The 23,303-nt window shown below is 42.2% G+C and overlaps 1 protein-coding gene across 2 annotated transcripts in view; it reads left to right on the top strand.

Annotated features, from left to right (window-relative positions):
- The first annotated feature begins 2,552 nt into the window (after positions 1-2,552).
- Positions 2,553-23,303, top strand: part of LOC133467090 (ryanodine receptor 1-like) — a 51,390-nt gene continuing 30,639 nt past the window's right edge. For both annotated transcript variants that reach the window (XM_061751569.1, XM_061751568.1), the window contains exons 1-54: positions 2,553-2,712; positions 6,789-6,908; positions 7,013-7,111; positions 7,202-7,222; positions 7,311-7,385; positions 7,500-7,578; positions 8,177-8,289; positions 8,365-8,464; positions 8,543-8,639; positions 8,709-8,783; positions 8,872-9,028; positions 9,112-9,276; positions 9,363-9,484; positions 9,564-9,750; positions 9,830-9,965; positions 10,060-10,155; positions 10,312-10,430; positions 10,540-10,673; positions 10,764-11,005; positions 11,096-11,288; positions 11,374-11,590; positions 11,796-11,900; positions 11,991-12,094; positions 12,170-12,253; positions 12,354-12,513; positions 12,621-12,768; positions 12,901-13,106; positions 13,172-13,346; positions 14,223-14,431; positions 14,529-14,887; positions 14,969-15,098; positions 15,180-15,340; positions 15,415-15,577; positions 15,654-15,740; positions 15,827-16,053; positions 16,225-16,663; positions 16,736-17,314; positions 17,399-17,599; positions 18,861-18,972; positions 19,073-19,216; positions 19,420-19,693; positions 19,771-19,885; positions 19,958-20,090; positions 20,207-20,301; positions 20,366-20,501; positions 20,581-20,767; positions 20,844-20,955; positions 21,040-21,160; positions 21,422-21,591; positions 21,673-21,893; positions 21,972-22,062; positions 22,728-22,868; positions 22,934-23,097; positions 23,191-23,269. In XM_061751569.1, the coding sequence (XP_061607553.1) occupies positions 2,665-2,712; positions 6,789-6,908; positions 7,013-7,111; positions 7,202-7,222; positions 7,311-7,385; positions 7,500-7,578; positions 8,177-8,289; positions 8,365-8,464; positions 8,543-8,639; positions 8,709-8,783; positions 8,872-9,028; positions 9,112-9,276; positions 9,363-9,484; positions 9,564-9,750; positions 9,830-9,965; positions 10,060-10,155; positions 10,312-10,430; positions 10,540-10,673; positions 10,764-11,005; positions 11,096-11,288; positions 11,374-11,590; positions 11,796-11,900; positions 11,991-12,094; positions 12,170-12,253; positions 12,354-12,513; positions 12,621-12,768; positions 12,901-13,106; positions 13,172-13,346; positions 14,223-14,431; positions 14,529-14,887; positions 14,969-15,098; positions 15,180-15,340; positions 15,415-15,577; positions 15,654-15,740; positions 15,827-16,053; positions 16,225-16,663; positions 16,736-17,314; positions 17,399-17,599; positions 18,861-18,972; positions 19,073-19,216; positions 19,420-19,693; positions 19,771-19,885; positions 19,958-20,090; positions 20,207-20,301; positions 20,366-20,501; positions 20,581-20,767; positions 20,844-20,955; positions 21,040-21,160; positions 21,422-21,591; positions 21,673-21,893; positions 21,972-22,062; positions 22,728-22,868; positions 22,934-23,097; positions 23,191-23,269 (8,427 nt within the window). In that variant the 5' untranslated portion in view covers positions 2,553-2,664. The remainder of the gene's footprint in view (positions 2,713-6,788; positions 6,909-7,012; positions 7,112-7,201; positions 7,223-7,310; positions 7,386-7,499; positions 7,579-8,176; positions 8,290-8,364; positions 8,465-8,542; positions 8,640-8,708; positions 8,784-8,871; positions 9,029-9,111; positions 9,277-9,362; positions 9,485-9,563; positions 9,751-9,829; positions 9,966-10,059; positions 10,156-10,311; positions 10,431-10,539; positions 10,674-10,763; positions 11,006-11,095; positions 11,289-11,373; positions 11,591-11,795; positions 11,901-11,990; positions 12,095-12,169; positions 12,254-12,353; positions 12,514-12,620; positions 12,769-12,900; positions 13,107-13,171; positions 13,347-14,222; positions 14,432-14,528; positions 14,888-14,968; positions 15,099-15,179; positions 15,341-15,414; positions 15,578-15,653; positions 15,741-15,826; positions 16,054-16,224; positions 16,664-16,735; positions 17,315-17,398; positions 17,600-18,860; positions 18,973-19,072; positions 19,217-19,419; positions 19,694-19,770; positions 19,886-19,957; positions 20,091-20,206; positions 20,302-20,365; positions 20,502-20,580; positions 20,768-20,843; positions 20,956-21,039; positions 21,161-21,421; positions 21,592-21,672; positions 21,894-21,971; positions 22,063-22,727; positions 22,869-22,933; positions 23,098-23,190; positions 23,270-23,303) is intronic.

Genomic DNA, 23,303 nt, shown 5'->3' with positions numbered 1-23,303 from the left:
TTTTTGTCCCTGCCTGGTTTGGGGTGGGGTCCACCTCCCACACTCGGGGGCGGGTAGTGGGTGCTGGCGGGAATGTGTGTGTGTGGGGGGGGGGGGGGGGGGGGGGGGCGGCGTCGGTGCTGCAGGTCTGGTGGATCCCTGCATTGGATCCCTGCAGCCGCCGGGTGGCCAGTTGTCGCGGCACCTTGATGGGGCCGGCGGACCGCCCTGGGGGTCCCTCGGTGTGGGACGTGTCCCGTCACCGGGCTGCTCTTGCATGGACCCCTGGGCCCAATCCTGCCTCTTGAATGATTGGGTGGGGTCCTCAGCCTCCACGGTGCCGTCACAACAATTACAGGACTCTTCTGTCAGTCTTAGTGCATGGAAAACGGTGTCAATTCACTTGCATGTGTCCGCAGGCACACACACACCCCTGGGACTCTTTCACTGGGTGTGGGGCCACTCACTTATTGCGACAAATAACTCATGTATATGCAAATGTCATGAACGGAACAGAGGATAGGACCCGAAAATCCACGACTCCAAAACAAAAATGGACAGTTTCAAAAAGAGAGGTTTAATATACGGGCAGAGCTCGGTACACAGAGAGGCAATCCAAAAAAGGCAAAAGTATCCAAAAACGTGAGGTCGATAATCGGAACAGGGTCTAGTCTTACTGTGAGTCTGTGACGTGGAAACAAGGAATGCTGGAACGCGACGACAAGGTACAACGAACTGGCGACAAGAAAGAATGAGACACGAGGTTAAATGCAAGGGGTAATTAGGGTGACCGAGGCACAGGTGGTGAAGATGCTCTCAGAAGCATTTATATTCTCGTCCCGTAGACGTTTATAGTTTACATAGCCACCACACTTCAGTTGTACAGCTGGGTTCACGACCCTTGTCCTGCATGCTTCTTCTCCTGTCCTTGTCCTGTTCTATCTTGTCCTGTCCTTCAATCACAGGGTGTAGCACTACAGCCCCATGCAACACTCATATTTAATGTTTCATTGTTGTAGATAATGTAATGACTTACTTTTCTCATCCTGTTTACAATTAGTGCTTTGTCTTTTGTCTTCGTTTCTCTCTCCTCTCTAGAAACTTTGTTGTGATCGACTGATTGACTCTGATTCTCAATAAACTTCAATTATAATACCAAAAAAAAAAAAAAAAAAACTCCACTGTGACACTGTAAAACTGTTCTGGCATAAAAGGGATACAGATCTTCCATTCTGCTTGACCTAATAGCCGAACAAGACAAAAAAAACAAAAGAAGAAGAAAGAGTTACCAGGTTTATACACACTTCTGAAATAACAAATTTGCTAAAATTACCTGTAATTATATAATTAATAATTAATGATATTCGTTTGTATGAAGACTGATTTCTCGCAATAATAATCAACATGCTGTTGACTGGTGTTCCTTTTAGTATTAATTTATGAATAATATTCCATCCATTTTCTTTACCGCTTATCCTCACTAGGGTCGCGGGCCTATCCCAGCTATGTTTGGCGAGAGGCGGGGTACACCCTGAACTGGTCGCCAGCCAATCGCAGGGCACATATAAACACACAACCATTCGCACTCACATTCACACCTACGGGCAATTTAGAGTTTTCAATCAACCTACCATGCATGTTTTTCGGAAGTGGGAGGAAACCGGAGTACCCGGAAAAAACCCACCCACTCACGGGGAGAACATGCAAACTCCACACAGGCGGGGCCGGGATTTGAACCCCGGTCCTCAGAACTGTGAGGCAGACATGCTAACCAGTCGTTCACCGTGCCGCCTGAATAATAATAATTTTCAAATTAATAATATCCATCCATCCATCCATTTTCAACACCACTTATCCTGGTTAGGGTCACGGGGCGCTGGAGCCCATCCCAGCTGACTTCGGGCGAAAGGCGGACTACACCCTGAACTGGTCGCCAGTCAGTCGCAGGGCACATATAGACACGGACAACCATTAGCACTCACATTCACACCGTCACTGAGTGGGGACTGAACCCACGCTGCCCGCACCAAAGTCAGGCGAATGTACCACTACACAAATTAATAATAATGCAAATGAATAACTTCTCTAATTCACACAAACAAGTTACTTTCCGGCAACACGGTTAAGTCAATTGAAGCCTCAAACATTTCCATATGGGAATGTGAATGGTTGTTTGCCTTTTTGTGCCCTGTGATTGAATGGGGACGAGTCCACTGTGTACGCCGCCCCTCGCCCAAAGTCTGCTATATACACTCCAGCTCAGCCACGAATGAGGTCAAGCAGTGTAGAAAATGGATGGATGGATGAAGTTACATACCCTCCTCTTCAGGCTGAATTCAAATGTACAACTGTTTATTCTAGCACATTTACAATATTGTTCAATATCTCTCCTTTATAACACTTTATCTGCACAAAGTACTTCAAAACAATGAGAATAATAGACAAACTTTAAAATAAAGGAACAACTTTAAAAGCACTGCCTTGGCCAGTTGCTCCTCCTCTCCATGATGCAGTAGTGAATGAGCAGTCAATCCCCTAGGCTGTCATAAAATAGTCCGAGAGAGAGGGGGTCGGGACCCGTGTTTGCCCTTCAGAAACCCTTCAGCAACATTTCCCTAGGAAGTGACCAGGAGAACTGAGAAGCCCAATTCTCTGTCAGGGTGGTGATCTTAATGCCTCAGCAGAATGGCGGAAGGTGCCGATGGAGAGGAAGAGATTCAGTTTTTGCGGACAGTAAGTGATGCTGTCTCCTTCTTCTTGGATTAATAACTTAAAAAAACATCTTCTACAACCATTTATAGATTATACTCCTCCGTTGACTTGGTTGGGTGTGTTTGTACTATAGATGACACTCAGATTGACACAAGAACAGTTGCCTTTGTTTACCCGCATTGTTATCTATTTATATCCCTTTGGATACTTGATATTGTTCTGGTTTATAAATGAGAAGAAACCATTAATACACAAATAGTGTGTGTAAAGTAAATGGATCCAAAAAAGCTGGGCCAAAGGCATGTTTACCACTGTGTTACATCACTTTTCCTTTTAAGAACACTGAAGCATTTGAGAACTGAGGACACTAACTGTTGAAGCTTTGTAGGTGGATTTCTTTCCCATTTTTGCTTGATGCACAACTTCAGTTGCTCAACAATCCGGGATCTCCGTAATTTGCGCTTCATAATACGCCACACATTTTCAATGGGGGACAGGTCTGGACTGGCGGCAGACACTCTTTTACTGCAAAGCTATGCTGTTGTAACACATGTTGTTGATGTGGCTCGGCATTGTCTTGCTGAAATAAGTAGGGAAGTCCCTGAAAAATACATTGCTTGGATGGCAGCATATGGTGCTCCAAAATCTGTATGTACCTTTCAGCATTAATGGTGCCTTCACAGATGTGCAAGTTACCCATGCCATGTGCACTAACACACCACCACACGATCACAGATACTGGCATTTGAATTTTGCACTGATAACAATCCGGATAGTCCTTTTCCTCTTTGGTCTCCGGAGGACGGCATAGAATAGAAAGACCTTTTAATGTCATGAACATGCATGCATGCACACAAAATTTGTTCTCTGGATTTAACCCATCACAGTGAACACATACACATCCATGATTTCCAAAAACAATTTGAAATGTGGACTCATCAGACCACAGCACACTTTTGCACTTTGTGTCAGTCCATCTTATTGTCAATGAGCTTGGGCCCAGAGAATCTGGGGGCGTGTCTGGGTGTTGTTAAGACAGTATGGCTTTTGCTTTCCATGGTAGAGTTTGAACTTGCATTTGTAGATGTAGCGACAAACTGTTACCTGACAATGTCTTTTTGAACTGTTCCTGAGTCCACCTGACAATATCCTTCACACAATGATGCCAGTTTTTAATGCAGTGCTATCTGAGGGATCGAAGGTTACAAACATGTTGGTTTTCGGCCTTGCTGCTTATATGCAGAAATTTCCCCAGATTATCGGAATCTTTTGTTGATATTATGGACCGTAGATGATGAAATCCCTACTTTCTTTACAATTATGTAAAAATGTTGCTCTTAAACTGTTGGACTCTTTGCTAACGCACTTTTTCACAAAGTGGTGAACGTTGCCTCATCCTTGCTTGTGAACAACTGAGCCTTTTGGGATGCTCCTTTTATACCCAATCATGACTCTCACCTGTTTCATATTAACCTGTTCACCTTGAAAAGCAAATTGTATTGTTTTAATTTACTTTCTACACAACATACCAACATTATTGGAACTGGTTGATCACAACAACACGTTGCTAAGGTGCTACTATAGTAGCAAGCAGTAGTAGTGAATCTTGCTTGCTTTAAGTCATTTATAGACACTTCAGTTGAAGTTCACTGTATAACTAGATACATATAACAAAGGAATTACACCTATTAAATGTTCAAATACATCAGAGACTTCATTTCTTTCTTCGTTTTTGTTCACAAAAATCGCTTGCTCAAAGCTAACACAATGAATGACAAACACCATTGACGAGCTATCAAAGATTAGCATCAAACTTCGCGGCACTTATATCTCTCAAAATATATTATTGATACACAAACGCTGTATAAACGCACACAAACAGGCAATAATAATACTCTCAGGCATATATTCTTATTAACAATATTCGATTGTGACTTCTTTTACTTTCTTTGTTTCTGCATTGTATCTCATTGCGTGCATCACACTGCCCCTCAGAGGTCAAGACGTGCACAGCAGTTACTTTATGTAATCCATTGGTTAATAATAAATGGGTCAGTTTTTCCTCTTACTTACTGTTGCTGATTATTGTTCTCTGTTTGAGTAATATCACTTGATTAAGCCTTTACTAACATTAAATACTATAAAATAAGAAAAGTACGTACGATTATTGCTGAAATCGGATCGGACCAATTTCGGTATCGGCCAAAACATAAGGCTGGAATGTCGGTATTGGATCGGAAGTGAACAAGTTGGTCCGGGACATCCCTAATCAAAGCTATGATTTATTATAGACCTCAATTATTGTCTTGGTGATTGTTTTTCAGATCAGGCTCTCATGCCAAAAAGAGTCTACTTTTGTCGGCAGTATCTCATATTTAGTCCTGTTAAATTAAAAATGATGAATTAGAATAATGTTCCATTTGCTATTGTCATGCAGCACTGAGGTAAAGTATGCTAACAATGCTTCATAAAGTGTGCGTCAGTTGCTGCCTGGGGTCTATATATACTGTGTGAGGATTAGCAGCTTCAAAGTCAGGCCCGTTTCAACACCTGCTTACTTCAGTCCTTGTGGGAATAGGGCTGCTGATGTTTTTAGAGCCATGTTCAATATCACACGCTGGTTCCAAAACGTTGCAAATAAACATGCTTACTTTATGTTTTGCAGCTAGTTATCAGTCCTGAAGTGTCATAATATGCATAAACAGCTGTCCTTATGTCTGTAGGTCAGTCTGTCTGTCAGCCTTCAGCAGCATAACTTTACAGACATGAATTTAGAGATACGTCATAGAAACCTAACACGTACATCTGGCATTTGCAATGTCAGCACAAAAGCACTGTTAGTGTATTGGTGTGCCAGAACTGTAGACACGTTGGTTACACTGATAGTTATTGTAAATTAAAGAATTATCAGCCTTTTGCTAAACTTTCATGAAGACAATGTTGCCTTTCTCATTAATATTAATGGTACTTAAAGTAGTCTACTTTATTCACTGAGTAAATTTATTCATTTGTGCCACCTTATTTCAGTACGACTATGTCAATATGGTGAATCATTTCAAGGATAGTTTGTAATTCAAATAGTGCTACTGTGTTAGTCTTCAACGAACATGCATTTTTATAGAATGTGGGAGGAAGCCAGAGTACCCAACACTAAGAAACCTGATCTCATTTCCCATGAGCAATACAATATACTGGACACTCGGATGGATGCATGATAGATGGCTGTTTGGACTTCAAATAGAATTTAGATTTATGTTTCAAGTTTGTCTAACATGCCAATATTAGGATGGATGAGATAGAGAATGATGCAAAGTGAGTTAATTATTCAGCTGAGAAACACCTCTCATTGCTCAGTCAGTCATATTGATAAATATAGTAAACAATACTGACACACTCACTCGGCAATAGGAAATAAAAATCCATCATCGCTTTTAGCTTTGAGTCTGTCTTTACTCAAAAATAAAAAAAAAGGAATATTTTACATAATGATTTAACCTAGCAGGCACTGTACTGTATGTCTTTGTGAGTCTTGTTACCAAAATGATATTTAAAGCATTTCCCCATGGCGTGCGTCCTGGCGAAAAAAAATTCAGGGCGAAAATTCCGTCATGTAAACAAGCCAAACTAATTGGATTATTTGCAGCAGGGCTATGTGGGACACTCTTTCCAGTGAAATCTAAAATATCTAGTGCTTTCCAAAAGAGGACGCATGCACAGCAGGTGCAGAGGCTTGAAATAGAGGGCTTATACAGTATGATAGGGGGAGCGGCCAAGTTCATTTAGCCAAAGATGTAAGGCCAGTGACAGCAACAAAAATATGCGCTAACAATAAAGGCTTTGACTAACAGTAACATTTTATGTGTTATAAGCGATAACAAACTAATACAATATATAACCCTTGTTAATTTATTGGGCCAAAAGAATATCTTGAAACCACGGAACGTCTATAACGTCTTTAACAGTCTATAACGCAATAAAGACATTTGAGAGAACTCCCCAGATAAATTAGAAGTATGCCCCTATTGCCTTAAACTGCACAAGTTGAAACCCACTCCAAATAAATTTTTATTCACTTCATACTCAACATGTCTTTGTAGGATGATCACGTGGTTCTGCAGTGCACGGCCTCCATTCTGAAAGAGCAGATCAAACTCTGCCTTTCATGCGAAGGATTTGGGAATCGTCTCTGTTTCCTGGAGACTACATCTAATGCTCAGGTAGTGTGCATCAGTGCTTCTTATTGCATATTTTTTAAATAGTTTCTACTGTTGAAAAAAATATTTATATATAATATAATATTTAATATTTTTATGTGTTTCAGAATGTCCCACCCGACCTGGCCATCTGCTGCTTCATACTGGAGCAGTCCTTATCTGTACGGGCGCTACAGGAGATGCTGTCCAACACTTCTGTGGATGAGGTCTCCATTCATCTCCATATAATCTTAATAATAGATGCATCTTTCCATGCTCTTACGTTTTAAATTAATTCTTGTCTTTCCCACTCACAGGCTGTTGATTTGGATAAATGGGTAAGTTGAGTAAGATTTTTCTCTCCTCTTGTCTGCTTTTGGCAAAGTGGCCACAATTTAACCACCCTTCTACCTGCTTGTGCTCTAGTCGTCACAAGGTGGGGGTCATCGAACTCTGCTATACGGACATGCAATCCTCTTGAAACACACTCATTCGAGCATGGTGAGGACATCTAGACTCAAGCATATTGTTCAAAGCTCAACGTATGGTGTCTTTTCTCACGTTCTGTCTTTGTCACTCTCCCAATTTTCTTTTCCTCTCCTTCCTTCTGCCAAGTACTTGAGCTGTTTGACGACGTCACGCTCACTCACAGATAAGCTGGCGTTTGATGTGGGCTTGCAGGAGGACTCCACAGGTGGCTGGAAACTTCACCACTTATTGGACTGCAAACCTAGTTCATCCATCAACCATCCAGCCGCTTATCCTCATTTGAATCATACAATTGATATTGTAGAGATAATTGTAATCTCTATGCTTCATGTCCACTTTTTTGATGAAAGCATAATTTTATACATCTATCCATCTTATGTATTGTCCTCCTTAGAGTCACGGGTGAGCTGAAGCCTATCCCAGCTGACTTTGGGCGAGAGGGATATAGACAAACAACCCTCATAGTCACTGGACAAATATGCAAACCCCACACAGAAATGCTGAAGCCGAGCCTCATACCTTAACTCTCAGAACTGTAAAGCAGTTCTGCCACCCCAGTCATTTAAATTCTATTATATTTAGAGCCTTAACAAGCCCGAAATATAAGATTTTAGCCTGACTCTTTAAAATGTGTTTTATTGGATTAATGTAATCTACATTTTAAATGGGAGGACATGAATACAAAACATGAATTCCAGTTCTAGTCAGTACTTGTGAAATAGTATTTAAGACAAGCTAGACACTTGTTGTACCAACAGGATAACTTCATAACATTAGTTTTGGTGTCTGTTTGAATATCACAGGAGAGGCCTGCTGGTGGACCATCCATCCAGCCTCCAAGCAAAGATCTGAAGGCGAGAAGGTCAGAGTGGGAGATGACCTCATTCTTGTCAGTGTTTCATCAGAGCGATATCTGGTAAATGCAAATTTTATCAACCTGCGCTACTCATTTGTCGGCAGTATTTAATTCCTGATTTACACCACTTCTCAGCATTTGTCCTATGCCAGCGGTGACTTGATGGTCGATGCTTCCTTCATGCAAACGTTGTGGACTATGACCCCTGTGATGTCGGGTTGTGAACTAGCTGAAGGTCTGCTTACCACCTTATATTTATTTGTTATCTTTGAACCTGCTTGCTCTCCTCAACCTTGTGATTCTTCCTCTGCAGGTTTTCTGACAGGAGGGTATGTGCTCAGACTTTTCCACGGTCACATGGATGAGTGTTTGGCAATTCCAGCGGCTGACCAAGGGGATGACCAGCGCAGGTGAACCTCTCAAATTTAATTTCCATATGGGCATAAAATTCCTGACATGGTTTTTCTTCTGTCTTTAAGAGTTGCTCACTATGAAGGAGGAGCTGTATGCAGTCATGCTCGCTCCTTGTGGCGACTTGAGCCACTGCGCATCGCGTGAGTCTCCTGAAAACCTCCGTTCCAAACTTATATTGTGAGGGACTTTACAGTTTGGTCTTTTCCTACGTGCTTTTTGGAAATTTAGGTGGAGTGGCGGTCACATTAAATGGGGCCAGTCATTCAGAATACGTCACATCACAACAGGAAGGTACCTTCTCCTGGATGAGGAAAAGGGCCTTCTATTGGTTGACCCTGAGAAGGCCAATTCAAAAATGGCAGCCTTCTGCTTCAGAATTTCCAAGGTAAGTGAAAAAAGTGTGGAAAAAATGTGGTTGATTAGATTCCTTGTAGCTTTCATGAGGGAATTACTCTATGTGAACCCCAGGAAAAAATCGAAGTCACTCAGAAGCGGGATGTTGAAGGAATGGGCATTCCAGAGATTAAGTATGGAGAGTCCATGTGCTTTGTGCAACATGCCTCATCTGGTCTCTGGCTCACATATGCAGCTGTGGATGCCAAATCTGCCCGTTTAGGTCCACTGAAGAGAAAGGTATTCCAGATTAACCGTAATAACCCTGGATGTATCAATGGGTATTATCATATTTCATTCTAAGATTGCATTTGTTAAATTCATAGGCCATTCTCCATAAAGAAGGTCACATGGATGATGCACTTACAGTTGCACGCTCTCAGACTGAAGAGTCTCAAGCGGCTAGAATGATTTACAGCACGACAGGCCTCTTCAACCAATTCATCAAGTAGCATTCATACACCGTTCTCTAAGGTGTCCATGTTTTGGTTCTGCATAATCTTAAAATGTTCCAAATATGTCCCCAGAGGTCTAGATGCCCTGAATGGAAAAAACAAATCTGCAAATCCACCAAATCTGCCAATGGACACAGTGGTACTCTCACTTCAGGACCTGATTTTTTACTTCCGCCCACCGGAGGAAGAGCTGGAGCACGAGGACAAACAGTTCAAGCTTCGTTCCCTCAAGAACAGACAAAACCTTTTTCAAGAGGAGGTTTGTCTACCTTCCTGCGGGACCTTACCGCTTATTAATTTAAGAGCTGTTCTCACTTAGTCTTTGTTGTTCTTGACAGGGGATGATCACCCTCGTTCTGGACTGTGTTGATCGATTGAATGTCTACAACACAGCTGCTCACTTCTCAGAATACGCTGGGGAAGAAGCTGCAGAGTCGTGGAAGGAGATAGTAAATTTACTGTACGAGTTGCTAGGTATGACCACTGATGGATTTGCCCTATACTTACGTATCCTCTGTTTACCTTTATAGCAGGTTAACGTAATATTTGCTGTTTTTTCTTCCCAAAGCTTCTCTCATCCGAGGTAATCGTTCAAACTGTGCTCTGTTCTGCGATAACCTTGACTGGCTGGTCAGTAAATTGGATCGTTTGGAGGCATCTTCCGGTACTTGAGAAGCTCTGTTTGTGTTATTTTGCTATGTAATCTTGAAAAGTAAACAAAAGTTAATCACTAAACAATGAGTGTATTATATTTATTTTTGTTATTTAATCGTTAAAACTTTCTTGATTTGGAAGTCATATTTTGATCTGTTTATCACAGGTATCCTGGAGGTGTTGTATTGTGTTCTTATTGAGAGCCCAGAGGTGCTGAACATCATCCAGGAGAATCACATCAAATCCATCATCTCTTTACTGGATAAACATGGACGCAATCACAAGGTCTGCAGCATGTAACGCACGCTGAGCATCTTGGAAAATACATACACTGTATGTGTTATTAAGGTGTGAGGCAGCACCTGAATATCCCTCTTGGTTTTCCATTTTCTAGGTCTTGGATGTGCTCTGCTCTCTATGTGTGTGCAACGGTGTGGCCGTAAGGTCAAACCAGAACCTGATTACAGAGAACCTGCTTCCTGGTCGTGACCTCTTACTTCAAACCAACATTATTAATTATGTCACCAGGTGGGTTATTTTATGTTAGCAGACATAGTAGAATTCATATGAAGATTCACTATTGGCTAAAAGCTGCTTGTTTTGTGATCTTCCTTCCAGCATGAGACCCAACATTTTCCTAGGGACATGCGAAGGTTCCACACAGTATAAAAAGTGGTATTTTGAGGTCATGGTGGATCACGTGGAGCCATTCCTCACTGCTCAGCCATATCACCTGCGTGTGGGCTGGGCTCTGACTGAGGGATACAGTCCATACCCTGGTGGAGGGGAGGGCTGGGGGTGCAACGGTGTCGGTGATGACCTCTACTCATACGGTTTTGATGGGCTTCACCTCTGGTCAGGTAGCATAAATATTGTTAGATGCTGTGGCAATGTTGTTTTCCTAAACAATCTGCATATTATTTTCTACATATGCTCACTTCCGTTCGCAGGGCGTGTTCCACGTCATGTTGCCACACCTAATCAGCACATTCTGGCAGCAGATGATGTTATCAGCTGCTGTTTGGACCTTAATGTGCCAAGCATTTCCTTCCGTATCAATGGTCATCCTGTCCAAGGCATGTTTGAGAACTTCAATCTAGATGGCCTCTTCTTCCCTGTTGTCAGCTTCTCCGCAGGCGTGAAGTACTGGACACTGTCATTTCTGATATGATAAATATACTGTTGTTCATGTGAGACAAAATGAACAATTTTCTTCCCTTATTGCAAGGTTCCGATTTCTTCTTGGAGGGCGTCATGGTGATTTCAAGTTCCTTCCACCACCGGGCTACGCTCCGTGTTATGAGGCTGTGCTGCCTAGGGATCGTTTGCGGATCGAGCCCATTAAAGAGTATAAGCATGACTTTGATGGTATCCGTAACCTGTTGGGTCCAACACAGTCCCTGTCGCACACAGCCTTCACTCCTTGCCCTGTGGACACTATACAGGTAAAGACTTTCAAAAGCATTGTCAATCTTCATCCTTTCACACTCTTTAATTGTTCAGATGGGCCATGAAAACTTCCAAATCCACAATGGAGCAACCAAAAGTGGCATCAAATCACACTTTCACTTTCATTTGTATTGCAAATTTTGACATTGTCCCTTCATTGGGATGTTTGGATCATATTTCGATATTTTTTCATCTTTCCAGATTGTACTTCCTCCCCATTTGGAGCGTATTCGTGAGAAGCTAGCAGAGAATAGTCATGAGTTATGGGCTGTGACCCGCATTGAGCAAGGGTGGACCTATGGACCAGTGAGTGCCTGTACTTAAAGTCACCTTATTTATACAATAAAACACTCCCTAAAATACCCCTTCTACTACCATTTTAATGGATCAATCAAGTTTCGTGATGACAACAAGAAGCTGCACCCTTGCCTGGTTGACTTCCAGAGTCTGCCAGAACCTGAGAAAAACTATAACTTAGCAATGTCAGGAGAGACTCTCAAGTAAGTTTCCAAATGCCTTACAAAAACATGTTTAACTATTTGCATCTCTAACTCCATGTACAATCATTTTTAAAGGACTCTGTTGGCACTAGGGTGTCATGTAGGAATGGGAGACGAGAAAGCAGAGGAGAATCTGAAAAAAAACAAGCTTCCAAAAACGTAAGTCACTCTTTTTTTTGTTTTTGTTTTAAAACGATTATTGTAATTCGCCCACAAAAGCTCCTAATGACTACCTTTGATACACAACACTGCTCCTCAGTTACATGCAGAGCAGTGGATATAAGCCCGCTCCGCTGGACCTCAATCATGTCAAGTTGACTCCTAATCAGAACACTCTTGTGGAGAGACTGGCGGAAAATGGACACAATGTCTGGGCCAGAGACCGGGTTCGCCAGGGTTGGACATATAGTATTGTGCAGGTACATTTCTGCAGCCAGGACATTAAATGATTTGCATATCTAATATTTTAACATATAAGCATAAAACAACATGTGATTTTTCAATTTGTGTATGTTTTCCTGAACAGGATATTATGAACAAGCGCAATCCTCGTCTAGTCCCTTACAACCTACTGGATGAAAAGACCAAAAAGACGAACCGAGATACAGTTTGTGCAGCAGTTCGAACCCTAATTGGCTATGGTTACAACATTGAACCACCTGACCAGGAGAGCTGTATGTTTGTACAATGTCTATAAGAGAACATAATAAAATACAAGATTTACTGTCAACAATGTTAGGATTAAACCATAGAAAGGTTTTGTAGAAACATTCCTTTTCACCTCTGCTCTATTTGTGCTCATATAGGTGGACCTGGAGCTGGCAGCACTCGGGGAGATAAGATCAGAGTGTTCAGAGCAGAGAAGTCTTACGGTGTCATGCAGGGGAAGTGGTACTTTGAATTTGAGGCTGTGACAGTCGGCGAGATGAGGGTGGGCTGGGCCCGACCCAGCGTTCGAGCCGACACAGAACTTGGTGCAGATGAGTTGGCTTACGTCTTCAATGGCTTCAAGGTGGGAGCAAAGCACTTTTGTAAAGTAGTGAAGAATGAAAAGCCACATAAACTTGTTATTTTCAGGCTCAACGATGGCATGTGGGAAATGAGTCATTTGGTCGACAGTGGCAGTCTGGTGACGTGGTGGGTTGCATGATTGATCTCACAGAGATGAACATCATGTTCACACTGAATGGAGAGATGTTAATCAGTGACTCAGGCTCTGAATTGGCCTTTAAGGACATTGATATAGGAGAAGGTAAGTAGAAAAACGAGCGATGATATTGGCATGTATACAGCATATGTAGATAAGTATTGGGGAAAATGGCCATTTAACATACAGAAAGTGAAAATTAAAAAAACGAGTAGATCTCTGGCGGTGTTTAATTGGTTTATAGTTAGGGCTATGTGATGCTCTATTTTTTCTGCACCACAAATATCTGACTGATTTTGTTAAGAAGCACCTTCCCTCAAGGTCTAGAATGTCTTGCTATGTGAAGGATGAACATTTGCGCAGAACTAAAAGTACAGTCCAAAACTTGATTTGTTATTTAATTACTTACAAGGTGTCTCTTTAGGCTTTTGTTTATTTTAGTAGTTCTCAAACTTGGGTCCCTAGACCCCGGGTCCATGAGCCATAGTTTAGGGGTCCGCAAAATAATTTGCATTTATTACGTCCTACCAGTTATATATAAGTGCAGGCCTACATATGGTGAATGGCACACCAATAAAACAAACATATGAAACCCCTACCTTAGCTTTGGGGCAATTAAAAGCTCTGAAATTATTGCGACATATATCTGACATCTCTGCATGCGCACTGCATTTCCAGCTAGTGACGATGGATCTATATTTAATTAATTTTTTTTTCTATTAAACAGATCGTAACTATTCAAGTTAGAACGTTAAAAAATGATTAATACCTATGGCATTTACTATAGGGGTACACATGGGAGTTATTTTTAATTGCCGTTGCCGATTATGAGGGCGTCCTTGAAAAGGTTTCTCCCTTGTAAGAAGTCCCAAAACGTTTGAGTTCCCTGGTCCTGAGCTATATGATGTATGAGTATGTTTGTGTAACACTCATATGCACTTAATACACTTAATTTATACATTATATGTTGAACATCCCTAGGATTCATACCTGTATGCAGTCTTGGCCTGTCCCAGGTGGGCCGGATCAACTTGGGTCAGAATGTCAGCAGCCTCCGCTACTTCACCATATGTGGGCTGCAGGAGGGATTCGAACCTTTTGCTATCAACATGAAAAGAGACATCACAATGTGGTTTAGCAAGAGCCTCCCTCAGTACATTGCTGTACCAACTGATCATCCTCACATAGAGGTGTTGTGCATTATAGTATAGTTTTAGTCTGAATATTCCTATTCATACTTTGTAGCAGGGTTAATTTGCGCTCGATATCTACCCCCCTACATTCCAGGTGTCTCGTGTTGATGGGACAGTGGAAACTGCTCCTTGTCTCAAGGTGACCCACAAGACATTTGGATCCCAAAATGCCAACACAGATTTGCTGTTCTTAAGGCTCAGCATGCCAGTCGAATTCCATGAGACTTTCAAAGTCCCCGCGGGGACCACCCTCCTCACTCGCACCCTCACCATCCCTGAAGATGAGGTTGTGGAAGTGGACCCGGATTCTGACTTTGAAATACTCAAGAAGTCAGCCACTCGCAAAGAGCAGGAGGAAGAGAAGAAAGAACCTTCAGTGCCTAAAGAGATACCTGCCATCAAAAATGGAGAGAATGAGAAGGACGCCTCAACTGAGAAGAGCAAAAAAAAAGGGTTTGTGTTGGCTCATGTCAGGTTATATGAGGGGGGTTCCAACTTGTCATGAATAGTAATTACACTAGTTATGTATTACAGATTCCTTTTCAAGGCCAAGAAGGCTGCCTTAATAACTCCACCACCTGTTGTTCCCACTATGCCACGCTTAGTGGAAGACGTGGTGCCAGATGACAGGGATGACATGGATATAATCCTGAACACCACCACAGTATGAAATCATTTCTAGAATCCATGGCCAATTTTCAAAAGAGAGTGCCAATAATTGACATGGAACTCCTTCCTTTACCAGTACTACTATTCCGTGCGAGTGTTTGCGGGCCAGGAACCAAGCTGCGTGTGGGTGGGTTGGATCACCCCTGACTATCACCAGTATGATCCTCATTTTGACCTCAACAAAGTCAGGAACGTAACAGTCACTGTAGGTGATGATAAAGGCAATATCCATGATAGGTATGTGAGCACAATTTCTTTTCATTCATGGATATACTTTCATTCAACATATTTTTTTGTACTTGTCACCATAGTATAAAACGCAGTAACTGTTACATGGTATGGGGAGGTGAGTTCAGCAGCTCGCAGCAGACCCGAGTGAGCCAGGAAGACTTTATTATTGGCTGCCTTATTGATCTGGACACAGGACTCATGACCTTTACTGCTAATGGAAAAGAGATCAACACATTCTACCAGGTTCAGCAACATTCAGTCTATTATACATACATTTCTGTGTAAATGTATGTTTGTTTAAAAGTGCCATGTGTTTCAGGTGGAGCCCAACACAAAACTATTCCCAGCAGTCTTCGTTCTTCCTTCTAGTCAGAATATGATTCAAATTGATCTTTGTAAACTCAAGGTCAGCTCCAAAGTCTTAACATCATCCTCAATTTCTTAGAAACCTTTTTTTTCTGTAATGCATTATTATTATTATTTTCTTGGCAGAACATTATGCCCATCTCAGCCGCCATGTTCCGGAGTGAACGCAAGAACCCGGTGCCCCAGTGCCCTCCCAGACTGGATGTCCAAATGTTAACCCCTGTTATCTGGAGCCGCATGCCCAACCACTTCCTGGCTCCAGAGACAGGACGCATTAGCGAGAGACTGGGCTGGCTTGTTCAGTGTCAGGAGCCACTCACCATGATGGCCCTCCATATTCCAGACGAGAACAGGTCAGTGTCACACTAGTACACTCCATGTACAGGACACTTCATTACACCTGCACGAGTAGTGAGTTCCAATAAAAATATTAAATTGAAGATTGTTGTTTAGTAAGATATTTTCTATAGCAGCTCTTAATCCCATGACCCTTCAGTATACCCTTTTTGTTGCCAATCCCCTAGGTGCATTGACATTCTGGAGCTTTCAGAACGAATGGATCTGCTGAAGTTCCACTATCACACTCTGAAGTTGTACGGCTCAGTGTGCGCCCTGGGGAACAACCGTGTGGCTCACTCTCTGTGCAGCCATGTGGATGAATCGCAGCTCTTCTACGCTATAGAGAACACCTACCTTCCTGGACCAATGAGGAGTGGCTTCTATGACCTTCTCATCAGCATGCACCTCGAGTCTGCAAAGAGGAACCGACTGGGAACCAACAAGGAATTCATAGTTCCGATGTCAGATGAAACACGCGGTATCACCTTGTACTCTGTCAAGTCACATGCGTTACCCGGCGTTGGACTTACCACATGCTTGCGTCCCAAACTCCATTTTTCATCCACTGGATTTGTTGGGACAGATCCAGACATCTACACACTAAGTCCATCAGTCCCCTTACAGGTTAGATGAAACATGGGGACAACAGACTGGGAGCTCAACTCTTATGGCATTAATATTGTTCTTCATTTCTAGGTGCTTAAGACCAAAGCGCTAACCATGCTCATTGAGGCTGTCCAAGACGGAGGTCAAGCCATGAGAGACCCTGTAGGCGGTAGTGTTGAGTTCCACTTTGTTCCGATTCTGAAGCTCATCAGTACTCTCCTCATTATGGGCGTGTTTGACGATGAAGATGTCACCCACATCCTGAAGATGATTGAGCCGACGGTCTTCAGTGGCAAGAAGCCAGAGGAGCCTGTTGAGGAGGTTGCTAAAGTAAGGGAAGAGAAGGAACCTAAAGCACAGACACCTCAAGTGGAGAATGACGAGGAGCAGGAAAATGAGCTGGAAGAAGAAGAGGAGGAGTTTGATGATGATGGCCTTGGAGAAGAGGAGGAGGAAGAGTTGGAGGAAGAAGAACAAGAATTGGAGGTGGCAGAATCCATCATTCCACAACAAGATATGTCTGATGAGCCTGAGCCAGTAAATGGAGAGAAAGGAGCAGAAGAAACAGAGAAAGAGATCAAATCTTGCGGGGCCAGTGGTGAGGCTAAAGAAGAATATTTAGACCAAGGGCTGTTCCAGATGAAACTACCTGAGTCTGTCAAATTACAGGTATTCATCTTTTCTTCAAAAATGAATGCAGTTACTGTAAACCAACTACATTGAAATAGTACTATCAACTTTTTTCTTCTTCAGATGTGCACTCTACTGCAATATTTCTGTGATTGCGAACTTCGTCACAGGGTAGAAGCCATCATTGCCTTTTCAGACAAGCTAGTCAGCCAGATACAATCCAACCAGAGGCAGCGGTACAATGAACTCATGTTGGCCTTCACCATGAGTGCTGCAGAGACTGCACGCAAGACCCGTGAATTCCGCTCCCCACCACAAGAGCAGGTACTCGGAAATAAATGTACTAAAATACTTAACTGTCATGTCATTTACCATCAGTGTTAGGGAGTAACATATTACATTATGTTTTAGATTATGTAATTAAAATACAAATTAAATAAAAAAATTTGTTTTTGTTTTTGGAAAGTTCCATGACTACAATTTTATCCATCCATCCATTTTCTGAGCCGCTTCTCCTCACTACGGTCGCGGGCGTGCTGGAGCCTATCCCAGCTGTCATCGGGCAGGAGGCGGGGTACACCCTGAACTGGTTGCCAGCCAATCGCAGGGCACATACAAACAAACAACCATTCGCACTCACAGTCACGCCTACGGGCAATTTAGAGTCTCCAATTTATGCATGTTTTTGGGATGTGGGAGGAAACCGGAGTGCCCGGAGAAAACCCACGCAGGCACGGGGAGAACATGCAAACTCCACACAGGCGGGACCGGGGATTGAATCCCGCTCCTCAGAACTGTGAGGCTGACGCTCTAACCAGTTGGCCACCGTGCCGCACTACAATTTTAGTTACATTTAAAAAAATAGCCGCAAAACCTCAGATTTTGTTTTCACATCACATCCTCTTTCGAAAGCCAATGCTTGTGATTGGCTCTCTCTGGTCATGGGCCATTCTCCCATAGTCCCGAACATGACATATTTTTCCAAATATGATCTTGAAGTGCCAGCTTGTGGTGTAATCTATTTGTCTGAGATTTTGACAAGGTTTCTATGGTTTAATCCACTTTTTTTTGGGAGAAAACATCCAAGGGTCCTGTTGATACATTTGTTCAAAAACAAAACAAACAAAACAAAAAACAATCAAAATGTAATCAAATGAAATTAGTTATATTACTTTGAGAAACTAATTGAAAGAGTTACCTTACCTTTACATTTTCAACAGGGTAACTTGTAATTGTAAGCAAATACATTTCCAAAGTCATTTTCCCAACCCTGTTTACCATCTAGAGATTATACACAGACTCATTGGCCTCAACATTAGATATGTGTGCGCAATCTGATAGGATCTAATGCAAGTATCAAAAACTTGAGTTTGGGCTTTTACATAGGTATTAATTTAACATGTTTATTATCATTGCTGTGGTTAAAAGTTGTATAATACTGCCCTGGCTACAAAAAAAATATGTATTTTTTTTGCTTCAAGACCTACTTTACATTTTCACAAAATTATCCTGCAATCAAATCTTTACCTTTGAAAATGAATTATAGCCATTGTTGCATATACCTTTGCACTGCATCATAATGTAGGTCAACATGCTCATGAACTTCAAGAACTGTGCAGAAGATGAGGATTGCCCAGTTCCAGATGAAGTCCGTGAGGCTCTGCAAGCGTTTCACAATACACTGCTGGGACATTGTGGTCAGTTCTGTTCTATCAATCGCACCTACTGTACATTCTTTTAACAATTTAAAGAAATACTACAGGGGTCAGGTGTTTTTTTGTTTTTACTGTATATCAGGTGTTCATATTGAGGAGGAGGAGGAAGAAGAAGTAGTGGATTATTCTGTGCGTGGACGACTGCTCCGTTTACTGGAAAGGGTGAAAAAGATCCGCCAGAAGAAGGTAGAGGAGGAGCCTGAGCCAGAGGAAGATAAGAAACCAAGTGAGCCTCCTCACGTTACACGCATAATAATAATAATAACAATAATAATAATAATAAATCAAAATTGTATAGCGCTTAATACTCAAAAGACCTTTTACATAGAGTATATAAATTTTTTACTTCTCAATCTTTTAGTCGTGTGAAACAATAGCAACATATCACATCCACATTGTGTGATTCTATCATGTCTCACTTCTTCCCAGGCACATTGCAAGAACTAATTTCCCATTCCACGATACATTGGGCCCAAGAGTCCTTTATCCAGAACCCGGAGCTTGTTCGTATGATGTTCAGCCTCCTCCACAGGCAATATGACGGGCTGGGGGAGCTTGTACGTGCCCTTCCTAAGGCCTACACCATCAATGCAGTTTCTATTCAGGACACTATGGATCTGCTCGAATGCTTAGGACAGATACGCTCCCTGCTTATTGTCCAGATGGGTCCAGAAGAGGAGAGGCTCATGATTCAAAGCATTGGGTGGAATTTTATTCTTTTTTAAGCTTTACCATATCCAATCCTTAATTCATAGTTCACACATGTACTTTCCTCCATAGGAATATTATGAGCAACAAAGTTTTCTATCAGCACCCAAACTTGATGAGAGCTCTGGGCATGCATGAAACTGTCATGGAGGTCATGGTTAATGTTCTAGGTGGTGGAGACTCTAAGGTACATTTTTAAAAATATACTTAAATCAATCACACGTATTAAAAATACACATAACATTTTTCATGTCCGCAGGAGATCAGATTTCCCCGAGTGGTGACAAACTGCTGTCGCTTTCTTTGCTATTTCTGTCGCATCAGCCGTCAGAACCAGCGCTCTATGTTTGATCATCTCAGCTATCTGCTGCAGAACAGCGGCATTGGCCTCGGTGATTGTATTTACTGTGATTCAACAATGTCTCTTGATAGTTTGCCTTAACACGGTAGTGTGTGTTTGTGTGTGTGTCCTCTGTTATGAAGTTGGGTCGTATATGCTATTCTGTAGGCATGCGGGGCTCCACCCCCTTGGATGTGGCGGCAGCCTCCTGTATTGATAACAACGAGCTGGCATTGGCTCTGCAAGAACAAGACCTAGAAATGGTAAAAGGCAGCCGATATTTAGAAAAACAAGATGCAAAACTTGAGTAGAGTTATGTCTTTCTAGGTGGTGAAGTATCTGGCTGGATGTGGGCTACAGAGCTGTCCAATGCTGCTCTCCAAAGGCTACCCTGACATTGGTTGGAATCCATGTGGTGGAGAGAAATACCTTGATTTTCTTCGTTTTGCTGTATTTGTTAATGGTCTGTTTTGTATTTTGCGTATTCATTTACAGTATGTACTGTAAGTTTTTAGTAATTGCCAACAATTTTGTTTCTCCAGGAGAGAGCGTGGAGGAGAATGCCAACGTAGTGGTGCGCCTCCTCATCCGTAGGCCTGAATGTTTTGGTCCAGCCCTCAGAGGGGAAGGTGGTAATGGTCTCCTGGCTGCTATTGAAGAGGCCATTAAAATATCAGAGGATCCTGCGAGGGATGGTCCGAGTGTTAAGAAAGACAGACGCTTTCCCATGTAAGATTCTACTCTCCACTAGGGATGTTGAATAAAGAAAATACATGTACATAATCTCCGGTGTAAATCATTGTAGGTTTGGAGGAGAGGAGCAGCATGAAGAGAACAGGGTGCACCTGGGCAACGCCGTCATGTCATTCTACTCAGCACTTATTGACTTGTTGGGACGTTGTGCACCAGAAATGCATGTAAGCTGTTTGCTTGACCTATAAAACAAGGTAAGAAAGGCAAAGGGGAGAGAGAAACTTTACTGAAGCTTTTGTGTCCTGCAGCTGATCCAGGCTGGAAAGGGTGAGGCTCTGAGGATTCGAGCCATCCTTAGGTCTCTGGTCCCTCTTGAGGATTTGGTTGGAGTCATCAGCCTTCCGGTTCAAATTCCTTCTTTTGGAAAAGGTAAAGCCATATTCTCTTCTACCATCATGCCAACATACAGTATTTGCAAGTGGTTATATGCAGTAATTTATTAGTCAGTTTTTTAGTCTTTTCTATTTCTTTATTTGGCTTTCTGGCCTAGTGACACCTCTTAGCATTAGCATTTTTTGAGAGAATTGCAGTTTCTACTTCCTAAATTAAAAATGCATGTATAACTCATAAGAGGGTCATTGGTGGCTTTTGGCAACTACATCCTTGTAATGTGTCTTATCTCCTATCTAGACAACAGCATCATAGAACCAAAGATGTCAGCTAGTTTTGTGCCAGACCACAAAGCTCCAATGGTTCTGTTCCTGGACAGAGTGTATGGTATTGATAATCAGGATTTCCTTCTCCATGTGCTGGAGGTGGGCTTCCTGCCTGACATGAGGGCTGCTGCCTCTCTTGACACGGTGAGGTTTAAAGACACAGTACTTCTTGGTCTTTGTTGAGCGCACTGCGTGTAATTTACTGTTAGAGTTTCTGTCCTCTAGGCAGCCTTCAGTACCACCGAGATGGCCCTTGCTTTGAATCGTTACCTGTGCTCTGCGGTGCTACCACTCATCACGAAGTGCGCCCCACTCTTTGCTGGCAGTGATCACCGAGCCATTATGATCGATTCCATGTTGCACACAATCTACCGGCTGTCTCGCGGACGAGCCTTCACAAAGGCCCAAAGAGACATCATTGAGGAATGCCTTATGGCTTTGTGCAAGTATGATGTATCTCACAGAAAAATGCTTTATATTTTTTTGTTTGATGGTTGATGATATCTTTTGGTTCTTCGCTGCAGGCATCTTCGTCCATCCATGCTTCAGCATCTGCTACGACGGCTGGTTTTTGATGTTCCCATTCTCAATGAGTTTGCCAAAATGCCGCTCAAAGTAAGTGTACCTTTTAAGTGTTTTCGGAAAAAAAACCTCAGCACATAGTCTTGACACAGTGACATCATTTGATTCTTTGTAAATACTGAGAATTAATTACACAAAAATCCTAAAAACTAAAGAATTTGGTGGCATTTTAGAACATTATCATTTATTTTCTCAGCGCAAACCTGATTCCAATGTGGCTTCTTCTATAAGAAAAATCATCCATCCATTTTCAACACCGCTTATCCTGGTTAGGGTCGCGGGACGCTGGAGCCTATCCCAGCTGACTTCGGGCAAAAGGCGGACTACACCCTGAACTGGTCGCCAGTCAGTCGCAGGGCACATATAGACACGGACAACCATTCGCACTCACATTCACACCGTCACTGAATGGGAACTGAACCCACGCTGCCTGCACCAAAGTCAGGCGAGTGTACCACTACACCATCAGTGACTTAAGAAAAATCAAAAGTCGTTAATTTTTTTGCATATTTTATGTAAGAATATTTGCATGGTATCTGAGGATTTTGATGATATGATGTGATCAACCAGTGCAAAAGCCCTCAAGTCATATATTTATTTATTTATTTTTTTTAACACATGTCAGCTTGTCTCTAGTGTCACTCAGAAGTCACATGCAATTTGTAAAGGGTAATTTAGTTTTTATGTGTGTCCTGCAGCTGTTAACTAACCACTACGAGCGTTGCTGGAAGTATTACTGCCTCCCTAATGGCTGGGCCAACTTTGGAGTTGCATCAGAAGAAGAGCTGCACCTGACTCGCAAGCTTTTCTGGGGCATATTTGAATCCCTTGCACACAAGGTACTTCTGTGACCAAACAAATTGCAATGTGTTTGAGTGGACCAACATCTTATTGTAATTTATAGAAATTTGATGCAGAGATTTTCAAAATCTCAATGCCATGCATCTGCGCCATTGCCGGTGCCATTCCCCCGGACTATGTAGATGCCAGCTATTCTTCTAAGACTGAAAAGAAGGCATCAGTTGATGCGGAGGGAAACTTTGATCCAAAACCAGTAGAGACCACAAAGTGAGCTGGTTGTTGTTGTATTTTTCATAATGGCTTATAAAATAATCTCTCTAAAATTTAACTAAACCTCAATGTATTGACTGTCTCAAACAGCACAATTATCCCTGAAAGACTGGATGCCTTTATCAACAAATATGCTGAATATACACATGATAAATGGGCCTTTGAAAAGGTAAGGCTTTAATCATAATTTGCTTAAGGGCAGC

This window comes from Phyllopteryx taeniolatus, chromosome 17 (assembly GCF_024500385.1).
Source record: "Phyllopteryx taeniolatus isolate TA_2022b chromosome 17, UOR_Ptae_1.2, whole genome shotgun sequence".
In the NCBI taxonomy this organism is placed as follows: Eukaryota; Metazoa; Chordata; class Actinopteri; order Syngnathiformes; family Syngnathidae; genus Phyllopteryx; species Phyllopteryx taeniolatus.
This window is presented reverse-complemented; position numbering and strand designations above follow the sequence as displayed.